General features: G+C 45.1%; 2 protein-coding genes across 3 annotated transcripts in view; one reads left to right on the forward strand and one right to left on the reverse strand.

Annotated features, from left to right (window-relative positions):
- The window catches only part of NIM1K (NIM1 serine/threonine protein kinase), a 74,098-nt gene extending 72,279 nt beyond the window's left edge, over positions 1-1,819 (forward strand). The window contains exon 5 of the mRNA XM_075269079.1: positions 1,674-1,819. Within this exon, the coding sequence (XP_075125180.1) occupies positions 1,674-1,689 (16 nt within the window). The 3' untranslated portion in view covers positions 1,690-1,819. The remainder of the gene's footprint in view (positions 1-1,673) is intronic.
- A 2,246-nt stretch (positions 1,820-4,065) lies between these two features.
- Positions 4,066-22,165, reverse strand: HMGCS1 (3-hydroxy-3-methylglutaryl-CoA synthase 1). 2 transcript variants are annotated; one of them, XM_075268878.1, is made up of 10 exons: positions 22,027-22,165; positions 10,971-11,428; positions 9,910-10,035; positions 9,559-9,723; positions 9,301-9,469; positions 7,509-7,679; positions 7,312-7,418; positions 6,000-6,125; positions 5,724-5,887; positions 4,066-5,144 (listed from the first exon to the last, which is right to left on the reverse strand). In XM_075268878.1, exons 2-10 carry the CDS (start codon positions 11,416-11,418, stop codon positions 5,064-5,066), a joined length of 1,557 nt encoding a protein of 518 aa, XP_075124979.1. In that variant the 5' UTR covers positions 11,419-11,428; positions 22,027-22,165; the 3' UTR covers positions 4,066-5,063. The 2 variants fall into 2 exon arrangements, with proteins under 2 accessions (XP_075124979.1, XP_075124988.1); XM_075268887.1 differs by lacking the exon at positions 22,027-22,165 and adding an exon at positions 18,478-18,585.
- Between the last annotated feature and the right edge of the window lie 3,801 nt (positions 22,166-25,966).

Consider the following 25,966-nt stretch of genomic DNA (forward strand, 5'->3'; position numbering starts at 1 on the left):
CTTTTTTTCCCTCCAAAACAGCGCCACCCTTGTCCATAGGGTGTGGTTGGTATTGCAGGTAAGCTCCATTAAAGGGGTTATCCAGGAAATTTTTTAAAACTTATTGGGTTCCTGGGTTCTATGTTGGTCAAACCTTGACTTTCCGGGCCGGATCCAACCCTGGAACATGTGATTGGATCCAGCAGCTGGCACCCGAGTCGCTTGCCTTCTCCCTTCTTTCGCAGTCTTAAAGTAAATGAGGCTAAACTGCAATACCTGACATAGTCTAGGGTGGCGCTGTTTCTGGAAACTAAAAATCTGATCCTCTTTAAGTCTCATACAAGCCCTTTAAACAGGTTGTTTCACCATAATAACTTATACCAACAGGATAGGTGACGTGTCTGATCGCTGGGGACCTTCCTGTGTCGGTTGAATAGAGTAGGGGTATGTGCACAGGGGCTATGTTCAAAGTCTACGGGGCTGAAGAGGAGAGCTGCGTGCTTTACTTGGCTATTTCCGTCAGTCTTATAAAGATTAAAGGGATTGTCCGTTACAAAATGTTTTTTTTCCTGGAGGTGAAAAATAAATACAAGAAAACATACTCACCTGACCCGGTTCTCCGGTGTCCCAGGCCGCTATCAGATCTCACGGTGCCCTGGGGCTTGTTACAGCAAAAAGTCTTAATCGCACTTGACCACTGAGTTCAATCAGTAGCCTCAAGAGATGACCCTGGACGTCACCGGTGATGTCCTTTCCATAGGCTGCTGACTGGTCTCAGTGGTCATGTGTGGTGAGGACTGCTGGGACACAATCCGGTACACGCCATGGGACTTGACAGAACACCGGAGAGCCTGGGATAGGCAAGGTTTTTTGTTTTCATGTTCCTGGACAATCCCTTTAACTAGAGTGTCAGTGCACATGCACAGCCATTGCTCCAAAAAAGGGGACCTGGGACCTACATGATGGTGGTGGTGCACAGCGATCAGCCACATATTATCTATCCTGTGAAAAGTTGTTACGGAGGGACAATCCCTTTAAAGAGGTTGTCCAGGAATAGAGCAAACGCATGGGCAGGCAAGTTGGGCATAAAACAAACCAAAACAAGCCATACTCTTCCATCTCCTGACTCTATTGTTCAGTCCTGGTCCCGTGCCGGAAGAAGAAAGACTCACACGACAGCTAAGACTCAGCGATGGTGTGACTGTCCCGACTTACGGCCGTAGGATACAAAAGGGACCAGGACAAAACAACAAAGCAGTGAGGATAGGAAATTATGAGGTTATTTTGTTTGTTTTGGTGTAACCCCTGAGATTGCTCTCCATCTTGGATAACCCCTTTAAGGGCCACATGGAGACTTTTGGTCATGCCACATCAATGTTTCTCTACGGATATAAGAATTCCTGCACTTTTATCCTGTCTGAGATAACATTGAGGTCTGAACATCCATCGCAAGGCCAAAGGTCCCCATGGAGGCCTGGGCGGACTATAGCTTCTCACGTGAGCCTTTCAGTTCTTTTTTTACCGTAATACCCTGCAATGCATCCTTGCGTTTCATCTAGACCCAGCACCGAAATCCTTCCTCCTGTACAAAGCGGCTTGTAGCAGCTCACGTAGTCCATTCTGCTAAGGTGATTTGGGGCATTAGGTGCGCTCAGACCTCATCGTATTAATTTTTGCTTTGCAATGCATTGCAGGTACATATGGTACTGAAGAACTCAGAGGTCACCTTCACGAACTGGACAGAATCCAAAGTCCGCTCGTATCCTGATGAAGGAGCCGATTACTATGGGCTCAGAAGGCCAAGAATCCTGCACCACGTCATTGTATTAACACCGTATACAGCACATTAGGGTGTATAATAGAAGGCAGTGACCCATCCCTGTACAGTGTACAGTGGCAATATACGGTCACATAAGCCTACATTGCTCAGACTATATTTGGTCCTATCGGACCCCCCAACCTGCTGGTCATGATTGTGCCCATCGTAGCAGGATAGTAAAGGCTTCTTAGGTAGTCGCCGACACTGACGCCAGGTCCATCCCATGTGCAGGTTGTATATTTGGCAGCAATACTCCACATGGCTCTACACTGTATCGTTCACTGGTTTATCGGCATGTGCACTTTAACCTCACTTTACGTTATTTTCTCTTCCTGTAAATGGTTGTACCATGTCTGACTGAATATTTAAAGTATTGTGTTATTTTTTTTTTGCATTTTCTGTGTTTTTTTTCTGTAGTGCATGCAGAATGACTACATTACTGACACCCATTGTAATTCAGTGCAGGTTGTATTGAAGGCCTTGCAGTGTTATTTTGCTCTCGGATGTTAAATGTGTTCTATAAATCACTATTTTACTATCACTTGGTCATTGTCATTTATCAAGGTACACGTCAACAATTCACTGGGGACACGGCTGGATAAAGAAATGGAAGGGGATGGATACAGCCAAAGTTATGGCTAGAAATCCCCACCGCCCCTTTAAGAGGAGCAGCACCTGAGATGCCAGACGGCTGGTTAGCTTCTCCCCTCCATAGATGTAATAGGTCTGGGACGACCATCCCTAGCTAAAATGCTTTTGTAGATGTATATACAATTTCCTAACAGGAAACGCTATGTATAGGCCGGTTTCACATACCGTAACATGGCCGCGTGGGTCCGCACGTGCACAGTATGCGGCACATATGGACAGCCAGGGTAAGCAATAAAAAAATATAAATATATATATATATATATATATATATATATCTATTATATAAAAAATATGATATATATACATATACACTGCGTGTGTGTGTGTGTGTGTGTGTGTGTGTGTGTGTATATATATATATATATATATATATATATATATATATTTTACACACACACATACATATATAAATAAATTGAAATAAATAAAATTATAAAATATTAAAATAAAATACACCAGCATACAAATCCTGCCAAAACTTTATTTGTAAAGTTTTTACATCACTTGCGAGTTTCGTGTATATATATATTTTTTTTACCCATCCCTTCGCCTTAGAGGGGATTCTATTAGAACCATTTCTCCATATTTTTTTGAACAATATCAGCGCTATTCTAATTGTTTCTTACATTCGTAGACTGTACATTTCATAAGGGAATTGCTCAAAAAAAAGAAAAAAAAAAAAATCAGACTGTACAAAATAGAATACACAGAAAATATTATACAAATCATGAGAAAATTACACAACCAAAATACAATGCAAATTGCAAAAAAAAAAAAAAAAAAAAACACTAAAGAAGCAGACTCATACTAGACTGTAAAATACAGCAATCTAAAGGACGCCCCTACATTATTCCTGCCATCACAACCAAATTTTAATTTTGTTTGATACTGTGCCAATTCATCCAAAATGAAAAATGTCATAAAAATTGCCTACCATTTTTTGTATACAAAGAACCTATTCAGAGGTGTCCGTGTCTAGTCAATGAGCCATGGCGTTGGTTCACACTTGCACCGGCTCTCCATGTGGATCCAGAGAGGTGGATTGCTTAAACAGGGGTTTCGCACAGAGGCGGCAGACCCCATCCACTATAATGGCGTCCATTGGGTGACCGGTCTTTGTGACGCAGATGTGAACCCAGCTTGACCCTACTGTTATATTCCTATAACACCTAGCTCAACACAAGAGCATTAGACACCATTAAGACTATTGGCAAACTTGCTCTATTTTTCATTCTAGATGGAGGACTCAAAATTGGCTGTGATAGAGGACATAACCTTTAAGTGATTTTTTTTTTATTTTTTTTAAAGGGGCTGTCCAATGTAGAGGTAGCCGCGTGCAGATGAAAACCCAATCCATACAGGATCACCCACAATGACATGATTATATAGATCACACAACCATAGGGTGCATTCACACGGAGTAACTTGCCGCGTGACCTGGCACGTATACAGCGTGTGAGATTTTGAGCGCCGTATACGCTCCCATTGATTTCAATGGGAGTTAGTCTTGTATACGCCGCGTTATTTTGCGGCCGTAAAATCACGGCCGCAAAATAAAGCGGCGTATACGATCCAGGCTCCCATTGAAATCAATGGGAGCGTATACAGCGCTCAAAGTCTCACACGCTGTATTCATGCCACATTACGCGGTACGTTACTCTGGGTGAACTCCCCCATAGATGGCCACGTGGTCAGGGATTGTCTGCACGTGGCTGCTTCTATAAGTGGAACTGGTCACGTTCACATAGCGGAGGCAGCGTTGACTATTGATGCAACCCGAATGTCACCGGTTCTTGGGGCCCTTACACCATGAAGGTCCAGTTGACCACAGATCCCAAGGAGGGATGAGGTATAAAATAGAGTTACCTCTTCCTCAAGGACCTATGAGCTACATGACGGGAAAAAAAATGGCTGCCGCCACTATGTGCAGGTGACACAACAAACATCTAAAAAAAAAACAAAACCTCAATTTACATTAATTTTCTACAATTTTTACAATTTCCTATGGGTGTGACCCAAAAAAAGTTTAGCACCAATGTGATCTTCAAAGCTTCCTCCTGGTGACGGGAAACAGTTCTATACATACAAAACTCACTGAGCTCGGGCCGGACAGAAATAAATACTGTACGAGCGACGTGGTCTATGGACGCCTTACTAAAATAAGAAGGGTAATGGTGTATACTAGCGATACGCGGACATGTGGCTTCTGTAAAGTGCTGCACAATGATGTAGCAGAGGCCATCGGGCGACCACCTCTGGGGTGGGAAATGGACAAGTTACCTGCCCAAAACGTGATGGTTCCCAGTTAGAACGGACAGGGGACATGACCTGATCAATGAGAACTAGAAATGCAGTGTAAACTAAATAGATTAAACGCCCTTGACATCATTTTTTGTTTTTTTTTAAAAAAAGATAGAAAATATTGTGTAGACGGCCGATACCAGGAGCGAGAAGCCCTTGACTATTTACAATATTGTAGATGTATAGACGCTCTAAAACCATTTTATACTCTGTAGCCATTCTATTAAAAAATAATGAAGGTGCAGGTTGCAGGGAGGTCGATATCGTAGATAGATCCACAAACGTGAAATGCGTCGGCCCTGGAACAGTCAGGTCAGTGCTCTCCGTTTGCTACGGAAATGGCATCGGTCTCTGTGGGGATTCTTGGCACCTTCTTAGCGGGGCTTGGGAAGTGCTGTAACGTAAGGATAACACAGGTTTACAACTTGGATAGGTAACTACAGCAGAATGATGAGGGAAAACCAAAAAAAAATGAGTAATTCTCCCTTAACCCTCGCTCATTCACAATGGCACGCTGTGTGTACAATAGTAGGAGCTTGTCTATGACCGATAGCCGAGATGTGGCTGTAACGTGTGATCGTAGCCGCTTGATTCGGGTGACCAGACTATAGTCATGAATTGGCCATTCAGGATACCAGAGTCTATTCAACAGTGTTTCTACTAGTATGCGCTCATCCCTTGTAAAAGACTCTATTTAAAAAGTGTTTCATATTCCGAAACCAACCCCCCTTCCTCCCATGCAGGCTTCTAGATCATTGTTTTGTGGTCTCATATGTATGAATAGGTGTTGAGAGTGGCAAAGCTGCTCAGTATAGACGATGGGTAAGGGTTAGAGATGAGCGAGTAGTATTCAATCCCATAGGAATGCGTGTAAGCGGCCGAACCCCTTAGTGTTCGGCCGCTTACACGCATTCCTATGGGAGCGAAGTATTGGATTGAATACTACTCGCTCACCTTCAGTAAGGGTTATTACCTCACTAGAGTTTGTCGAGTGGACAGATTCCAGTGCCGCCTCCAGAGGGCCATCGCTCAGTAGGGAGGTGCGTGCATAATACCGCCTGTGCTTCTCATCCACCCGCACTAGGTACCAGGTGCCAGCAAACAGCTCGTCCACAGAGCCCTGAGGTATGTAACTAGCTGCAGAAAAAGAAGGGCAAGTTCAGAGAAGAGCAACACCCTATAGTCACAGCCACTCGGGTTAGCTGTGTAGAGTATACACCTATGATACTGCATGTTTAGTTCTCCATACCTAGATGGTGGGTGTCTTCTCTTAACTTCATGTTTTCTGCAAACACACTGGGCGGGACGTTTCTCCTGGAGTCCAGTCTTGCTTTCAGGTCTGACAGACTGGATGTCAGCTTATCCAGAGAGGAGCCTACGGAAGAGAGCACGGTGCATGATCAGACAAGGAGAGTATATGCTGCAGGCCAGACTCTATGTACAACAGTACAGGACACGGCTCCATTCACATGGAGGAGGAGACTCCACTTTCCTCTGGGAGGCAGAGATCAGGGCGAGACAATGAAAAAAATAAGCATCCTTGTTCTTGCTGCGGACTCCGCCATGTTGATCAGGACCATTCATCTGGGCCTAATCGGCAGCGATATGCTGATGTACTAGAGCAGAAGATGAAGAAAAGTCTGAGGCGGATGTCTACCTCAAATTCCTCTTCATTTTCTGCTGTGTGAACATACCCTAAGGCCCTGGTCACACGACAGAATTTGCTGCTGGGATTCCATCCCAACATTAGTTGCAGATTCCTCCTAGATATTGCAAAAAATAAGAGCCCTGTTCCATCTTGCCATGGATTCCACAAAGTCCTTAGCTCGAGACTCCCCACAGATCAGGACCTTTGGCATTCTGCTGTAAGGAGACGGAAAATGAAGAGGAATACAAGGTTCACCTCAAAATTCCTCTTCATTCTATGACGTGTCAATGGGACCCAAGGGTATAGTCACACATTGAAAATAGAACAAGACCTTAAAGAGGATTGCAGAATGGGATTTGGCTTCCATTTCCGCCCTGGTACTGCTCTTGTCATATAGATCAAGCGTCCATATTGGCCTCCAATCACCTGATAGGGGTTCTTATGGCTCATATAGATCAATATACTGAAAGTCCTCCACTTCCCCATTAGCATATGTTTAGCGTGAAAATACTCTTAAAACATGGGGTCATAGGTCAGAAGTGGATAGGGTGACCTGTTGTAATCTAGAAGCGAAACGGATAGCGACTATTTTATCCCCTGCAGTGCCACCTCAGGAGAAATGAAGTATTACACGGAACCTACTAAAATCGTGTCATACAGTGCAAGACCTATATTGTGACTAGAGATGAGCGAACACTGTTCGGATCAGCCGTTCCGAACAGCACGCTCTCATAGAAATGAATGGAAGCACCTGGCACGGCGACCGGCCGCCGGCAAAGTATACGTGCCAGGCGCTTCCATTCATTTCTATGGGAGCGTGCTGTTCGGAACGGCTGATCAATATGGTATTTCTATCCCAAAAAAGCCCCAATCTTGTACTATTGTACAAATCTCAAGACAAGTCTGCTCTTACCAGGTGTGGCATCTTGGGAAACTTTAATAGAGTACAAAGTAGCAGCAAAACCCGATCCATAGGAAAAGACGCCAATCCTCTGCCCTGCAAGCTGCTGAGGGGAATACCTAAGAGGTAAAAAATAAAATATGAGCCAATGTGATAAATATTCATTTTACATGACTATGATGTCTGGAGAGAAATCAGATAGTACTCACTGAGCCAGCACGGAGGCCAGGCAGCCATACACGGACGGCGTGTACATGTTGCCATTCTCCCGGGACACCAACAAGGACGCTTTTGTCTTCTGTTCAAAGATCTCAGCACTGGATTTCAGGAAGGCTTTTTCTACATCTCGGTCAAAGTAGGTCTCCTCCAATTTTACATCCCTAAAACGAGAAGAAGAAAACTCAGCTGTACAGGACTGTAAATCTGGAATAGCAATCTGGTTGTAAAGGGTTAATACAAATAACGTGTTCACTTCAGACAGGACCCGGCAGCTCTCCAGACAGGTCTATTTTAGCAAATATTACTGGGAGGGCCCCGAATATTCCGTAATAACCCTCGCTAGGATGAGACATGCCACGTGCTTGTCAGTATAGGATACGGTATATATGGTGGTGTGCGGTATCGAGCAGTGTGTCATCATGGTGTGAACCTATTGGTTCACCAGCACTGTCAGATGGGGTTTGTGGCGTACCCTCAAAAAGTGTTATTCAGAAGAAAGCAGGAAAACGGCAAATGATGGGATCAGTGATCCCTTCTCATCGTGAAGGCCATCCGAAAATGTCATGACGGTGTGCAACATGGTCTGGCGCAGTCGCCTACAAAACATCTGAGACCCCTGGCACAGGAGAGTTATTCAACAGGTCAAAGAGCAGCAAACAGAGAAAGGCAAAGGGGAATCTGAACTTTGCACTGTGTTGTTCCTCTATTATTCTTCATGGCAATTTATGAATAAATTGACAACGTGATAATACCAATCCCTACATCCTCTCTTAAGGGCTCGTTCACATCTGCGCCCGTACTCCGTTCTGCAGGTTTCCATTTCCTTACATTTCCATACATTTTCAAGAGGAATAATAGAGGAACGGCACATCTTACAGTAAGACGAAAAGATGCTCCAGAAATGTTATGGGGAATACTTGGATTTGTTAAACTGCCATGAAAGAAGAGCCAACCGGATTTCTTAAAAGAGAAGCTCAATTTTAGAGCCACATTGTACATGTATAGAGAGCAATTTCCCTGCGGCTGCTATCCTGGAACACAGACTATTGCTCTATGGGGATAGCCCCTTTACATGGTTAAAGGGGTTATCCAGGACTATAAGGGGCCGTTCACACATAGGTATTCGACACGGGTTTGGGGGCAGATTCTCCCCTCGCCTGGGTCTAACCAGCAGAACGAGACATTCTGCATTTTGCCACGGATAGTCCTTGGCAGAAAAAGGAATTACTCGTCATTTTCTGCAGCGTGAACGGCCCCTTATAACGATTGCTGCAGCCTCTTCACTGCTTACCAACTACAGTGCCATACATTGTTTTTTTTTGTTTGTTTGTTTTTTTAATGTAGATTGTGAGCCTCACATAGAGCTCACAATGTACATTTTTCCCTATCAGTATGTCTTTGGAATATGGGATGGAAATCCATGCAAACACGGGGAGAACATACAAACTCCTTGCAGATGGTTTTTTGCCCTTGACAGGATTTGAACACCAGGACCCAGCGCTGCAAGGCTGCAGTGCTAACCACTGAGCCACCGTGTGGCCCCCAGTGCCATACATTGTATAGTGGCCATTCTTGGTATCACAGCTCAGACCATTCATTTCAATGGGATTGAGCTCCAGCACAGCCATGTGACCAATGTACGTGATGACACTGCCTGAGAAGAGGAGCTCAATAGCAGAGTCCTTGAAAACCCTCCCAAGTATTTTTGAAAAAAAAAACTGGCCCCAGTATAATCCCTTAAAATTGCAATTTCCCCGATTCCCACGACTGATGGAAACTTACCGGAATGAGTCCAGACCAGAGTAGAGCTCGCCCTCTGTATTGGGGTTGGGATCACTGATGAAATCATTCAGTAATAGGCGAGCAAGAGATTTCTGCACGAGTTTGCAGTAAGGAGAGTGAAAAATCATGAAACCGAAATCCTCCAGAGTGAATGATTTATCAAATCCCTCTGAAAAAAAAAAAATAATATTATTAATAATATTGTAATTTCTGCAAAACCCCAATTGACCAATTCCGCCTTGCAGACAGACCACTTACCTTTCTGCCACTGTGCGTGGATCTTCTTGCGGTAAGTGGTGTAGCAGCGATCCAATGCGCTGAGATAGCACTGGATGGACAATTTACCGTCGACCACGGGATATTCAGACACCATGTCAGGCTTGTAGAAGTCGTATGCATGCTGCATGTGTGTCCCACGCAACCCTATAATGGAAAAGACACTGCTTAGCAGCTAGGCGCAGGTTACCATGTTGTCCCACGCGTTTGCAACCCCATACTCATAGGCTTGAACCTATTTATTATGTAGGACACTAGAGGGCAGCAGAGTGACAAATGATAATGTCACATGATAGTGAAGGCTATTCTCAGGATGTGCTGAAATACACTAACCTCTTTCTAATACGAGAGTGGCATTTGGCCCCACAAGCATAGCAACAGCTCCTGCCCCTCCTGTCGGCCTGGCACTTCCTGTGGCATACACAGCAATGTCTCCAGCAACCACCAGAGCGTAGCGTCCTGGAAGAAAGGATCAATGTTAGTCGTGTACATAGCAAAAAAACACGCTGAGACTGAGCAAGAACCCTGGGATATGTATACAAGGAGCTCATAGGAAAACTTTAGGGGGCTGTGCAGGAGACTTGTAAGATTGTATGGTGTCCATTCAAGGTCAGTCTGCTCTCGCCAAGCTCATAGAGGGAGCAGATGACGCCATCGATGACCTCAGATGTTAAGAAGTAGAGATGAGCGAGTACTGTTCGGATCAGCCGATCCGAACAGCACGCTCGCATAGAAATGAATGGACGTAGCCGGCGCGCGGGGGGGTTAAGCGGCCGGCCGCCGTCAAAGCGGAAGTACCAGGTGCTTCCATTCATTTCTATGGAGCGTGCTGTTCGGATCGGCTGATCCGAACAGTACTCGCTCATCTCTATTAAGAAGTGTTATCCAGCCCCTTTACTATATGGATTACAAGGGTCATAGCTTAAAGGGGTTGTCCACCACCATGCCAAATCTCCTGCCTACATAGGTAATAGATGTGTGATGGCTGCGGTGCACCAGGTTTCCACTCCATTAAAGGGGTTATCCAGGGACTTCACATGTACTTAGATTCCGGCAAGGTTCTGGTCACCATGAACCCAGGGTTTCAGAGCTGGTTCACCTCCAGAGTCACCTGAACCTATATCCCTCCCCTACCTGTTCAGTAGGAAGTACCTGTGGGATCAGGCCTTACTATCTAATGTGCCAGTCCAATAATACTGGTAGAGGAGGTGCAATGAGCTGGGTACCAGGTACTGGTTCTGATCAAGTGTCACGATCACTGTGTCAGCACCAGCCTGAAAATCCAAGGTTTGGGCTAAATAGAAACCGACCAATACACACAAAACCGCCTTTAATTCTCTCCCAGTACCACAGATGCATGTCCACAGATTTAGGACCATTACTACAACACTCACCATCCCAAGAGCTTGACTCCACCCAGTTGACCGCATTGAAGAGAGCTGCGGTTCCCCCATAACACGCATTGGTCGTGTCGATGCCTTCGACGTCCGTGTTTCCAGAGTCCTCGAACAGCTGCATGAGAACCGTCTTCACGGATTTGGACTTGTCGATGATGGTCTCGGTCCCCACTTCTAACCTTCCAATACAATCATAGGACAGGCTGTTCCTCTCCATTAGCCTCTGGACCACGGTCAGACACAGCGAGTTGATGTCTTCTCTGTCTGAGCAGAAGCCCATCTTAGACTGACCCAAACCTATGGTGTACTTCCCCGCTCCGACCCCATCGAACTTCTCCAGCTCTTCCTGGTCGACGTACTGAGACGGGAAGTAGATCTCCAAAGCCACAATTCCCACATCTTTAGGCCAGGAAGCTTCGGCGGAGGCAGGAAGAGATCCAGGCATGGTGATCAATCTAGAGAAAGGGGAGAGAACAAGGCTGAGTAAGGGACAAAATGGGGAAAGACCTCTGATCTGGACTCTCAATAAGATCAGAGACTTGCCTGTGGGGTAATAGTCAGTGCTGAATCTACACTGCCCAAACCGGAATGATCAGACTGACCTCAGGATCGCTGCAGGGGTGTTTATATAGCAATCCGTCACCAGACGACTGCTAACATGTCTGCAGGATTGTCAAGGGATAAGGAAGACTACTGCGCCATCATGGTTACAGACTCACAGCATCATAGAGAACTAAGCTACTGGCAAATACAGCCAATATACGGGCCACAGTACCTGGCCCACATGTAGCGCCCCTTAGGGGTAATTCAGCAGAAGTTACAATCCAGATGGTTCTACACAGGCTTCTTAAATTCTTTGTATTTTACAAATCTTCCACGTATCCAGATATAACCCTCATAACCCCACAGGACGACCTGTGGACGGGCCGAACAGATAACACCAGGCGACTGTTTGACCAATGTATTTGATGCTAAAGACCAAACTAAATATCTGCAGGTGAACTTTGGCCCCGGGCAGCCACAAAAATAAAGATGACATCACTACAACAACCATCATCATCCTTAATACCTACCCCAGTGTGTCCTAATCTGTTACAAAGGTTACCTGATATAGAGATATGCTGTTAAAGAGCCCACCTCCCCTGAGAAGGGGACACCCAACTTTCCCAAACCCCTGAATGGAAATTGTGCTTACAACTCTGCTATCAAACCAGAGACAGGAGATGCCGTTCGCTGCCCGGCTGTGAGTAAGCGCGCCAGTTCTGTGGCGGCCGGCGAGTTACATCTTGTTTGTGTAACATTATAGTAAAGAACTGATGCAAGGAGGTAATGCCGCTGCCCTGCCGCCATCTTGCTCCGAATTTTACTGAACCTGAAAAATGTCAGTGTTGTCCTATGTCATAGCGGTCAGCAATGTTTAATATCTGTGTAATATATTACTACAACTCCTATCATAGTATCTGTGTAACATACTACTCCTAAACCAGGGACTACAACTCCTAACATGCCATCTGTCCTGTGTAACATATTACTACTATACCAGGGACTACACCTCCTATCATAGTATCTGTGTAACATATTACTCCTATACCAGGGACTACACCTCCTATCATAGTATCTGTGTAACATACTACTCCTATACCAGGGACTACAACTCCTATCATAGTATCTGTGTAACATATTACTCCTATACCAGGGACTACACCTCCTATCATAGTATCTGTGTAACATATTACTACTATACCAGGGACTACACCTCCTATCATAGTATCTTTGTCACATATTACTCCTATACCAGGGACTACAACTCCTATCATAGTATCTGTGTAACATATTACTCCTATACCAGGGACTACACCTCCTATCATAGTATCTGTGTAACATATTACTACTATACCAGGGACTACACCTCCTATCATAGTATCTGTGTAACATATTACTACTATACCAGGGACTACACCTCCTATCATAGTATCTGTGTAACATATTACTCCTATACCAGGGACTACAACTCCTATCATAGTATCTGTGTAACATATTACTACTATACCAGGGACTACACCTCCTATCATAGTATCTGTGTAACATATTACTCCTATACCGGGGACTACACCTCCTATCATAGTATCTGTGTAACATATTACTCCTATACCGGGGACTACACCTCCTATCATAGTATCTGTGTAACATATTACTACTATACCAGGGACTACAACTCCTATCATAGTATCTGTGTAACATATTACTCCTATACCAGGGACTACACCTCCTATCATAGTATCTGTGTAACATATTACTACTATACCAGGGACTACACCTCCTATCATAGTATCTGTGTAACATATTACTACTATACCAGGGACTACACCTCCTATCATAGTATCTGTGTAACATATTACTCCTATACCGGGGACTACACCTCCTATCATAGTATCTGTGTAACATATTACTACTATACCAGGGACTACACCTCCTATCATAGTATCTGTGTAACATATTACTACTATACCAGGGACTACACCTCCTATCATAGTATCTGTGTAACATATTACTCCTATACCGGGGACTACACCTCCTATCATAGTATCTGTGTAACATATTACTCCTATACCAGGGACTACAACTCCTATCATAGTATCTGTGTAACATATTACTACTATACCAGGGACTACACCTCCTATCATAGTATCTGTGTAACATATTACTCCTATACCGGGACTACACCTCCTATCATAGTATCTGTGTAACATATTACTCCTATACCAGGGACTACAACTCCTATCATAGTATCTGTGTAACATATTACTACTATACCAGGGACTACACCTCCTATCATAGTATCTGTGTAACATATTACTCCTATACCGGGACTACACCTCCTATCATAGTATCTGTGTAACATATTACTACTATACCAGGGACTACACCTCCTATCATAGTATCTGTGTAACATATTACTACTATACCAGGGACTACACCTCCTATCATAGTATCTGTGTAACATATTACTCCTATACCGGGGACTACACCTCCTATCATAGTATCTGTGTAACATATTACTACTATACCAGGGACTACACCTCCTATCATAGTATCTGTGTAACATATTACTACTATACCAGGGACTACAACTCCTATCATAGTATCTGTGTAACATATTACTACTATACCAGGGACTACACCTCCTATCATAGTATCTGTGTCACATATTACTCCTATACCAGGGACTACAACTCCTATCATAGTATCTGTGTCACATATTACTCCTATACCAGGGACTACAACTCCTATCATAGTATCTGTGTAACATATTACTCCTATACCAGGGACTACACCTCCTATCATAGTATCTGTGTAACATATTACTACTATACCAGGGACTACACCTCCTATCATAGTATCTGTGTAACATATTACTACTATACCAGGGACTACACCTCCTATCATAGTATCTGTGTAACATATTACTACTATACCAGGGACTACACCTCCTATCATAGTATCTGTGTAACATATTACTCCTATACCGGGACTACACCTCCTATCATAGTATCTGTGTAACATATTACTACTATACCAGGGACTACACCTCCTATCATAGTATCTGTGTAACATATTACTACTATACCAGGGACTACACCTCCTATCATAGTATCTGTGTAACATATTACTCCTATACCGGGGACTACACCTCCTATCATAGTATCTGTGTAACATATTACTCCTATACCGGGGACTACACCTCCTATCATAGTATCTGTGTAACATATTACTCCTATACCGGGGACTACACCTCCTATCATAGTATCTGTGTAACATATTACTACTATACCAGGGACTACACCTCCTATCATAGTATCTGTGTAACATATTACTCCTATACCGGGACTACACCTCCTATCATAGTATCTGTGTAACATATTACTACTATACCAGGGACTACACCTCCTATCATAGTATCTGTGTAACATATTACTACTATACCAGGGACTACACCTCCTATCATAGTATCTGTGTAACATATTACTCCTATACCGGGACTACACCTCCTATCATAGTATCTGTGTAACATATTACTACTATACCAGGGACTACACCTCCTATCATAGTATCTGTGTAACATATTACTACTATACCAGGGACTACAACTCCTATCATAGTATCTGTGTAACATATTACTACTATACCAGGGACTACACCTCCTATCATAGTATCTGTGTAACATATTACTACTATACCAGGGACTACACCTCCTATCATAGTATCTGTGTAACATATTACTACTATACCAGGGACTACACCTCCTATCATAGTATCTGTGTAACATATTACTACTATACCAGGGACTACAACTCCTATCATAGTATCTGTGTAACATATTACTACTATACCAGGGACTACACCTCCTATCATAGTATCTGTGTCACATATTACTCCTATACCAGGGACTACAACTCCTATCATAGTATCTGTGTAACATATTACTACTATACCAGGGACTACACCTCCTATCATAGTATCTGTGTAACATATTACTACTATACCAGGGACTACACCTCCTATCATAGTATCTGTGTAACATATTACTCCTATACCAGGGACTACACCTCCTATCATAGTATCTGTGTAACATATTACTCCTATACCAGGGACTACACCTCCTATCATAGTATCTGTGTAACATATTACTCCTATACCGGGGACTACACCTCCTATCATAGTATCTGTGTAACATATTACTCCTATACCGGGGACTACACCTCCTATCATAGTATCTGTGTAACATATTACTACTATACCAGGGACTACACCTCCTATCATAGTATCTGTGTAACATATTACTACTATACCAGGGACTACACCTCCTATCATAGTATCTGTGTAACATATTACTCCTATACCGGGGACTACACCTCCTATCATAGTATCTGTGTAACATATTACTCCTATACCGGGACTACACCTCCTATCATAGTATCTGTGTAACATATTACTCCTATACCAGGGACTACACCTCCTATCATAGTATCTGTGTAACATATTACTACTATACCAGGGACTACACCTCCTATCATAGTATCTGTGTAACATATTACTACTATACCAGGGACTACACCTCCTATCATAGTATCTGTGTAACATATTACTCCTATACCGGGGACTACACCTCCTATCATAGTATCTGTGTAACATATTACTACTATACCAGGGACTACACCTCCTATCATAGTATCTGTGTAACATATTACTACTATACCAGGGACTACACCTCCTATCATAGTATCTGTGTAACATATTACTACTATACCAGGGACTACACCTCCTATCATAGTATCTGTGTAACATATTACTCCTATACCGGGGACTACACCTCCTATCATAGTATCTGTGTAACATATTACTACTATACCAGGGACTACACCTCCTATCATAGTATCTGTGTAACATATTACTACTATACCAGGGACTACACCTCCTATCATAGTATCTGTGTAACATATTACTCCTATACCGGGGACTACACCTCCTATCATAGTATCTGTGTAACATATTACTCCTATACCAGGGACTACAACTCCTATCATAGTATCTGTGTAACATATTACTACTATACCAGGGACTACACCTCCTATCATAGTATCTGTGTAACATATTACTCCTATACCGGGACTACAACTCCTATCATAGTATCTGTGTAACATATTACTACTATACCAGGGACTACACCTCCTATCATAGTATCTGTGTAACATATTACTCCTATACCAGGGACTACAACTCCTATCATAGTATCTGTGTAACATATTACTACTATACCAGGGACTACACCTCCTATCATAGTATCTGTGTAACATATTACTACTATACCAGGGACTACACCTCCTATCATAGTATCTGTGTAACATATTACTCCTATACCAGGGACTACACCTCCTATCATAGTATCTGTGTAACATATTACTCCTATACCGGGACTACACCTCCTATCATAGTATCTGTGTAACATATTACTACTATACCAGGGACTACACCTCCTATCATAGTATCTGTGTAACATATTACTACTATACCAGGGACTACACCTCCTATCATAGTATCTGTGTAACATATTACTCCTATACCGGGACTACACCTCCTATCATAGTATCTGTGTAACATATTACTACTATACCAGGGACTACACCTCCTATCATAGTATCTGTGTAACATATTACTACTATACCAGGGACTACACCTCCTATCATAGTATCTGTGTAACATATTACTCCTATACCGGGGACTACACCTCCTATCATAGTATCTGTGTAACATATTACTCCTATACCGGGGACTACACCTCCTATCATAGTATCTGTGTAACATATTACTCCTATACCGGGGACTACACCTCCTATCATAGTATCTGTGTAACATATTACTACTATACCAGGGACTACACCTCCTATCATAGTATCTGTGTAACATATTACTACTATACCAGGGACTACACCTCCTATCATAGTATCTGTGTAACATATTACTACTATACCAGGGACTACACCTCCTATCATAGTATCTGTGTAACATATTACTCCTATACCGGGACTACACCTCCTATCATAGTATCTGTGTAACATATTACTACTATACCAGGGACTACACCTCCTATCATAGTATCTGTGTAACATATTACTACTATACCAGGGACTACACCTCCTATCATAGTATCTGTGTAACATATTACTCCTATACCGGGACTACACCTCCTATCATAGTATCTGTGTAACATATTACTACTATACCAGGGACTACACCTCCTATCATAGTATCTGTGTAACATATTACTACTATACCAGGGACTACAACTCCTATCATAGTATCTGTGTAACATATTACTACTATACCAGGGACTACACCTCCTATCATAGTATCTGTGTAACATATTACTACTATACCAGGGACTACACCTCCTATCATAGTATCTGTGTAACATATTACTACTATACCAGGGACTACAACTCCTATCATAGTATCTGTGTAACATATTACTACTATACCAGGGACTACACCTCCTATCATAGTATCTGTGTAACATATTACTCCTATACCAGGGACTACAACTCCTATCATAGTATCTGTGTAACATATTACTCCTATACCGGGGACTACAACTCCTATCATAGTATCTGTGTAACATATTACTCCTATACCGGGGACTACACCTCCTAACATAGTATCTGTGTAACATATTACTCCTATACCGGGACTACACCTCCTAACCTGCCATCTGTATAACATATTACTTCCTACAGCAGGACTACACCTCCCAGCATCCTAGGCAATCACACTTGGTTGAGGTTGTAGTGTCACAGCAGCTTTACTGCCTGTAAATGACCATTCCCAGCATGCCAAGCGCTCACAGGACTGCTGAGCCTAGTAGTTCCCCAGCAGACACGGCTGCACACGGGCCCAGGAGGCTGCACGTTGTCTCGCACAGGCCCCGGATTAGCAGTCACCCTCTTACCGCAGGTAATGAGCGGCCAGCTCGCCTGTGTCCCCAGCAGTCACTTTGCGGAGAGGTCACAGTCTCTCATCACAGCTGCCGTCACTCGTGCTGCACTGACAGTAGCCGCCCCGTCACTGCGCGTGCGCGCTGCGCCTCACTGCGGCACTCTCAATGACAAGGCCTGCAAGCCGCCATGTTTAATGAGGGCAAGACAGCGCCTCAGCATCTTGTACGAGAAGGTCAATTGTGCCACGTGACTGTAGTAGTGAGATGCGGCGTTGCACCGCCATCTTATGTGTGGCACACGGACTGCACAAGTAGGAACAAATTGAAGACGCTTTAACGGCGGCGCAGTCACAAGTCCAAGACCTTGACTATAGACTAGCTGTATTTTTATATATATATATATGGACTAAAACTGCTGTATACATCCAGTAGGGGGAGTAGCTGTATCGCATATATGCTGTATACATCAGTCCAGCAGGGGGAGCTACTCCACCATACTGACATCCACAGCTGTATAACTGGGTATGTAGTGAGCTCCCCCTAGTGGCCGTCCATTATAAAGGCAGCCAGTCTGCTTGGCTGTAAAGTTTGGCAGCTTTCAGTCTCCCAGTGCTAGGAATAACATGTCTACAGTCCATGTTTATATCGGTCTTGCCAAGTACAGGAATGGATCCAACTAGGGGAAAGTTACAAGCCCTACAATAACTATTATGTCAACTTTAAAGGGATCTTTCGTAGACACACAGACCTGTAACATAGGGAATCTATTAAAGAGATCCCCTCAATAGCAATACAGAGAGCAGTGGCTATATTGTGCCCCCCATATGTGCTATGCCAGAGAGCCTGCACCCATGAGATAACAACTCTGGAGCATTTTATCTAAGCTATAACTGTGCGTTATCTGTTCCTCTTTTTTCCTCCTGGAAATGAATAAATAGCCATTCCCTTTGTGCACGGCTCATATCCCTCTACATGCTGCCAGCACCATTGGCAGGACAGTGCCAGAGTAAGTAAGCACTATCCCAAACTGGTAGCACCAAGTTGTCAGCTTACCGTAGGAATAACAGAGGACCAGCACAACACAGTTTTAAGAAAAGATGCCCCTAAATTTTCATGTCATGGAGAATACAAGTATTTATTTAAATGGATATGTCAGGAGGGGGCAGCAAGTGTTCTGTAATGCTTTTACGTTACGCCTAAATTTTGGGAAACATGTACCCAAAACTATAACAGAACCAAAGTTTATCTAACTGAATAGATTAGCAGCAACCAATACCATGGATAATAAATGACTCCCATAATGGAGAAGCTGCCCCCATGCCATGGTGAATGCCCAGACACCCTCCATAGTATAACTGAGGGTGCATGTCTGTGCAAAGGGGAGGGGGAGAAGTAAGACCCTGGGCCTCCCAGTAGCAGCCTTGGTGTATATGCTGATGTATTAGAGGTGGGGGGGTCCTCCTGCACACACCCCCGCCCACGTTCAAAAAAACGTAAAACACCAATTGTAACTACATAACTCATAAAGGGGTTAAATAGTCGTGTATCAGTGATTTACGACTAATTTCCATCCCTGTTCAGGCGTAGAGGAATCTGATGACTCCCCCCCATGATGACTGTATCCACAGGATAGATCCCAAGTATCTGATCCCAATGCCAGGAGTTGTATAGAGCATCTAGTCACAAGCGGCTCTGCCCCTGTTCACACCAATGAGAGTAGAGCTGCTCGCTGGCGCCACCTGTATGACTCTGTAGTGACGGCAGCCCTGCTCCTACTCATGTATTTTTTATTATGCTTACTCGTATCGCGCCATCATATTCTGCAGCTGTTTACATTCATGTGAACAGGGGCAGAGCTTCTCCTACACGTACAACCTATATACAGCTTCCGGATCAGCTGGATACTTCATCACTACCCAAAACATATGAGGTTTGGACAATTCCTTTAAATAGCCCAGTGAACACATTTAGCATCTCCCTGTTCCTCTATTCTACACCCAGCCCCAAATATACATTGTAGGGGTAATAAGTGGGTACCCAAAATGTATCAACTATATAACAAGGTACTGTATACCCAGCATACACAGTCCATACATTATGTGATGTCACCAGATCCATTAAACATTATATATTTGCACAAGAAGACAGAAATAGAAGGTGATAAATATACTAAGACTGTGGGAAATAGCAAGGTGCTGTGGGTGGTCTATAGGTACCTGTGTAATATGGGGCGTAACCTCACATGACAAGACGGGAACCATTTCCATCTCTCGCTGCAGAGACGACATCTTATATGTCATGTACTATGTGTCATTTGTTGTTGTTTATTAGAATTATTTTGTATCTATTTGTTGCTCTTAGTCATATATATATATATATATGATGTTGATTTATTTCTCTATAATCACCTCTTTCGCTACATGAATTCTCTGATTTGTTTATATGTTGATGCTATATCATATATGTATACAAGTTTATATATATATATATATATATATATATATACACGTATATATATATACACACACACACACACACACACACACACACACACACTCTCTCAGTAGCACTGTAACACAGATATGATGCAGCGCTCACTACCTGCCTGGCAAGGATGATGAGGATTATATTGATATAAGCATCTTGTGCATTATGCCTGGAAAGTGATGACCATGTAAATTGCAGCAGCCACATGTAATGGCACGGATCTTCCCAGGTAATGAGCTTGGACAATATGAGATCTGCAGCGTCGCCGCCTCTGCCGCTCATCATTGTCACACACTCACATGTCACATACAGCAAGCAGCCTACACCCTTTCATCTATTCTGCACTGGTTATTTGTCAGACTACAGGTACCAGCATGTACATTGAGGATAATCATGTCACACTTGTGATGCTAGATCCCTAGGTACAGAAGGGCGCCACCCAATTCATCATGGACAAGGGAAGTAATGCACATTCTATGGAGGGCACAGCAAAAACTGGGTAAGGGGTTTGTACAAAAAGGCAAAAGTAGTTGCACAGAAAGTCATCAATACATGCTGAGCGTTGTAGTCCCACACACATGGAGAGTCATACAGTGATCGCTGAGACTGTTAGTACGCCACATGTCCTAAGCAGCAAGTAATCTGCCCAGCCAGCAGGCGAGGACTGCTGAGACTTCTAGTTCCACAAGAGCAGAAGATGCACGCAAGAACTAGAAGTCTTGTAGTCCCACACCAATGAAATGCAATAGATCTACCCCATCTGATAGTAAATGCTGAGACTTGTAGTTCTACAAACAGCCTAAGCAGCAAGTAACCTTAGACAGCCAGCGGACCAGGCATGCTGAGACTTCTAGTTCTCCAAGTGCATGCTGAGACTTGTAGTTCAGTGCCAGGCAGCCATAAGATCCATGCTGAGACTTGTAGTTCCACAACAGCTGGAAAGCTAATGAGCCCAACAAGAAAACCTGCCACTTGCAGCTGCACTTATTGCAAAAAAGCCCATGCTCAGCCGGTAAGGCATGCTGGGACTTGCAGTTCTCCTACACACATACTATCCGTATACAGTGTCCTCACCTGTACGTGGCTGATGATGGTGATGATGCGGTGTGCTGCTACCTGGCTCCCCGGTCACACTGTGTATAGCAGCTGCGGTTATAGAGCTTATAACCGCACCATCCCCAGCACTGCCCTGCCGCCCCACCGCACCGTATCCGCCTGATTGACAGCGCGCCCCAGCCAATAGGAAAGCGTGCCGGCCACCGCGCGTACTACAAGACACGCCCACCGGCGCCTTACACCCGCCAATCGTAGCGCCTCGCCGGCTCTCCACTATGGAATGGTGTGAGAAAGTGACGTTGTATGGCCAGAGAGCGATAGCCAATAGAAAGCAGAGAAGGAGAAGACTCGGCCAATCAGATTGCGCGTCCCACTGCTGGCGAGGTATAGGCACAGTGTATGAGTGAGGAGATTGCTAGGCAACAGGGCGGGGGCTCCCCAGTGGTGTCTAGTGACAGTAGTAGGAGACGTAGGCTTTAGTGAATGGAGAGGATGGCTAATAACTGGGAGAGATGTGCAGGGATTCCTATGGCGCCAAGCACCTCATGGGGGGGTTCTAGTCACAACTTACCCCTTAGCCTCAGTTTGGGGGGCATTTGTTGTCTGTGGGGAGGCGCCCCAATACAATATAAGTGCGGGAAAATCTCAGTCCAAGGAAAATATGTATTGGTGCAATTTCTGTCTGAAGGACTGAGAGGACAATGTGTGGCATGTGGCGAATTTGCGTATAGTATAACCTAGCCACCTCGTCCATTTCCGTCAGTCTCTTATTACCCCTACACAGAATATCGCCCCTGTATTGTCCCTGACACAGTATGCCCACACGTTGTAATGCTCCACTACAGTCGCCCTAAAGTTTAATGTCCCCCTCCAATCGCCCCCACAGTATACGATCCCCCTCTAGTTACCCCAACACCACACAGTCCCCTCCAGTTGCCAACACCCTACACATTTGTCTACGCAGTATACAGTACACTCCAGTTGCCCCCACAGAATCCTGTTGCCCCATAGCATACAGCCCTAGGTGCCCACACGCTATACAGTCATCCTCCAGGTGCCCACACACTATACAGTCCTCCTCCAGGTGCCCACACACTATACAGTCATCCTCCAGGTGCCCACACACTATACAGTCCTCCTCCAGGTGCCCACACACTATACAGCCCTCCTCCAGGTGCCCACACACTATACAGCCCTCCTCCAGGTGCCCACACACTATACAGCCCTCCTCCAGGTGCCCACACACTATACAGTCCTCCTCCAGGTGCCCACACACTATACAGTCCTCCTCCAGGTGCCCACACACTATACAGTCCTCCTCCAGGTGCCCACACACTATACAGTCCTCCTCCAGGTGCCCACACACTATACAGTCCTCCTCCAGGTGCTCACACACTATACAGCCCTCCTCCAGGTGCCCACACACTATACAGTCCTCCTCCAGGTGCCCACACACTATACAGTCCTCCTCCAGGTGCCCACACACTATAAAGCCCTTCTCCAGGTGCCCACACACTATACAGTCCTCCTCCAGGTGCCCACACACTATACAGTCCTCCTCCAGGTGCCCACACACTATACAGTCCTCCTCCAGGTGCCCACACACTATACAGTCCTCCTACAGGTGCCCACACACTATACAGTCCTCCTCCAGGTGCCCACACACTATACAGCCCTCCTCCAGGTGCTCACACACTATACAGCCCTCCTCCAGGTGCCCACACACTATACAGTCCTCCTCCAGGTGCCCACACACTATACAGTCCTCCTCCAGGTGCCCACACACTATACAGTCCTCCTACAGGTGCCCACACACTATACAGTCCTCCTACAGGTGCCCACACACTATACAGCCCTCCTCCAGGTGCTCACACACTATACAGTCCTCCTCCAGGTGCTCACACACTATACAGTCCTCCTCCAGGTGCCCACATACTATACAGTCCTCCTCCAGGTGCCCACACACTATACAGTCCTCCTCCAGGTGCCCACACACTATACAGTCCTCCTCCAGGTGCTCACACACTATACAGTCCTCCTAAAGGTGCCCACACACTAAACAGCCCTCCTACAGGTGCCCACACACTATACAGTCCTAAAGGTGCCCACACACTATACAGTCCTCCTAAAGGTGCCCACACACTAAACAGCCCTCCTACAGGTGCCCACACACTATACAGTCCTAAAGGTGCCCACACACTAAACAGCCCTCCTACAGTTGCCCACACACTACACAGCCCTCCTCCAGGTGCCCACACACTATACAGTCCTCCTACAGGTGCCCACACACTATACCGTCCTCCTACAGGTGCCCACACACTATACAGTCCTCCTACAGGTGCCCACACACTATAAAGCCCTTCTCCAGGTGCCCACACACTATACAGCCCTCCTCAAGGTGCCCACACACTATACAGTCATCCTACAGGTGCCCACACACTATACAGCCCTCCTCCAGGTGACCACACACTATACAGCCCTCCTCCAGGTGCCCACACACTATACAGCCCTCCTCCAGGTGCCCACACACTATACAGCCCTCCTCCAGGTGCCCACACACTATACAGCCCTCCTCCAGGTGCCCACACACTATACAGTCCTCCTCCAGGTGCCCACACACTATACAGTCCTCCTAAAGGTGCCCACACACTATACAGCCCTCCTCCAGGTGCCCACACACTATACAGCCCTCCTCAAAGTGCCCACACACTATACAGTCATCCTACAGGTGCCCACACACTATACAGCCCTCCTACAGGTGCCCACACACTATACATTCCTCCTAAAGGTACCCACACACTATACAGCCCTCCTCCAGGTGCCCACACACTATACAGCCCTCCTCCAGGTGCCCACACACTATACAGTCATCCTACAGGTGCCCACACACTATACAGTCCTCCTAAAGGTACCCACACACTATACAGCCCTCCTCCAGGTGCCCACACACTATACAGCCCTCCTCCAGGTGCCCACACACTATACAGTCATCCTACAGGTGCCCACACACTATACAGCCCTCCTCCAGGTGCCCACACACTATACAGTCATCCTACAGGTGCCCACACACTATACAGTCCTCCTACAGGTGCCCACACACTATATAGTCCTCCTCCAGGTGCCCACACACTATACAGTCATCCTCCAGGTGCCCACACGCTATACAGTCATCCTCCAGGTGCCCACACACTATACAGTCCTCCTCCAGGTGCCCACACACTATACAGTCATCCTCCAGGTGCCCACACGCTATACAGTCATCCTCCAGGTGCCCACACACTATACAGTCCTCCTCCAGGTGCCCACACACTATACAGTCCTCCTACAGGTGCCCACACACTATACAGTCCTCCTCCAGTTGCCCACACACTATACAGCCCTCCTACAGGTGCCCACACACTATACAGCCCTCCTCCAGGTGCCCACACATTATACAGTCCTCCTCCAGGTGCCCACACACTATACAGCCCTCCTCCAGGTGCCCACACACTATACAGTCCTCCTACAGGTGCCCACACACTATACAGCCCTCCTCCAGGTGCCCACACACTATACAGTCCTCCTACAGGTGCCCACACACTATACAGTCCTCCTCAAGGTGCCCACCCACTATACAGTCCTCCTACAGGTGCCCACACACTATACAGTCCTCCTCCAGGTGCTCACACACTATACAGTTCTCCTACAGGTGCCCACACCCTTCACAGTTGCCTCCACATTATGTGGCCCACTCCAGTTGCCCTCACACTAAACAATCCCCTCCAGTTGCCCACCACAGTATGAAGCCCCCCCTTCTGTTGCGTAAAAGTAATGAAGATAGCCTGCACTCCACCGAAACTCCTTAAAATGTAACTTTTAATTTGCCATCTTTAAGATACAGTTACAAAACGATATAAAAAAAGTGATAGTAGGATAGTTGCCCCCCACAGTAAACAGCATCCCTCTAGTTGCCCTCACA

This window comes from Leptodactylus fuscus, chromosome 1 (genome assembly GCF_031893055.1).
Source record: "Leptodactylus fuscus isolate aLepFus1 chromosome 1, aLepFus1.hap2, whole genome shotgun sequence".
Lineage (NCBI taxonomy): Eukaryota > Metazoa > Chordata > Amphibia > Anura > Leptodactylidae > Leptodactylus > Leptodactylus fuscus.

Bases quoted from the DNA above. Each gene is read 5' to 3' on its own strand.
- HMGCS1 (XM_075268878.1), bottom strand. From the start codon at position 11,418: ATGCCTGGATCTCTTCCTGCCTCCGCCGAAGCTTCCTGGCCTAAAGAT. The intron at 9,470-9,558 runs GTAAGTGGTCTG...TTTTTTTTTCAG, and splicing joins CCACGCACAGTGGCAGAAAG to AGGGATTTGATAAATCATTC. The intron at 5,888-5,999 runs GTATGGAGAACT...CTTTTTCTGCAG, and splicing joins AGAAGACACCCACCATCTAG to CTAGTTACATACCTCAGGGC.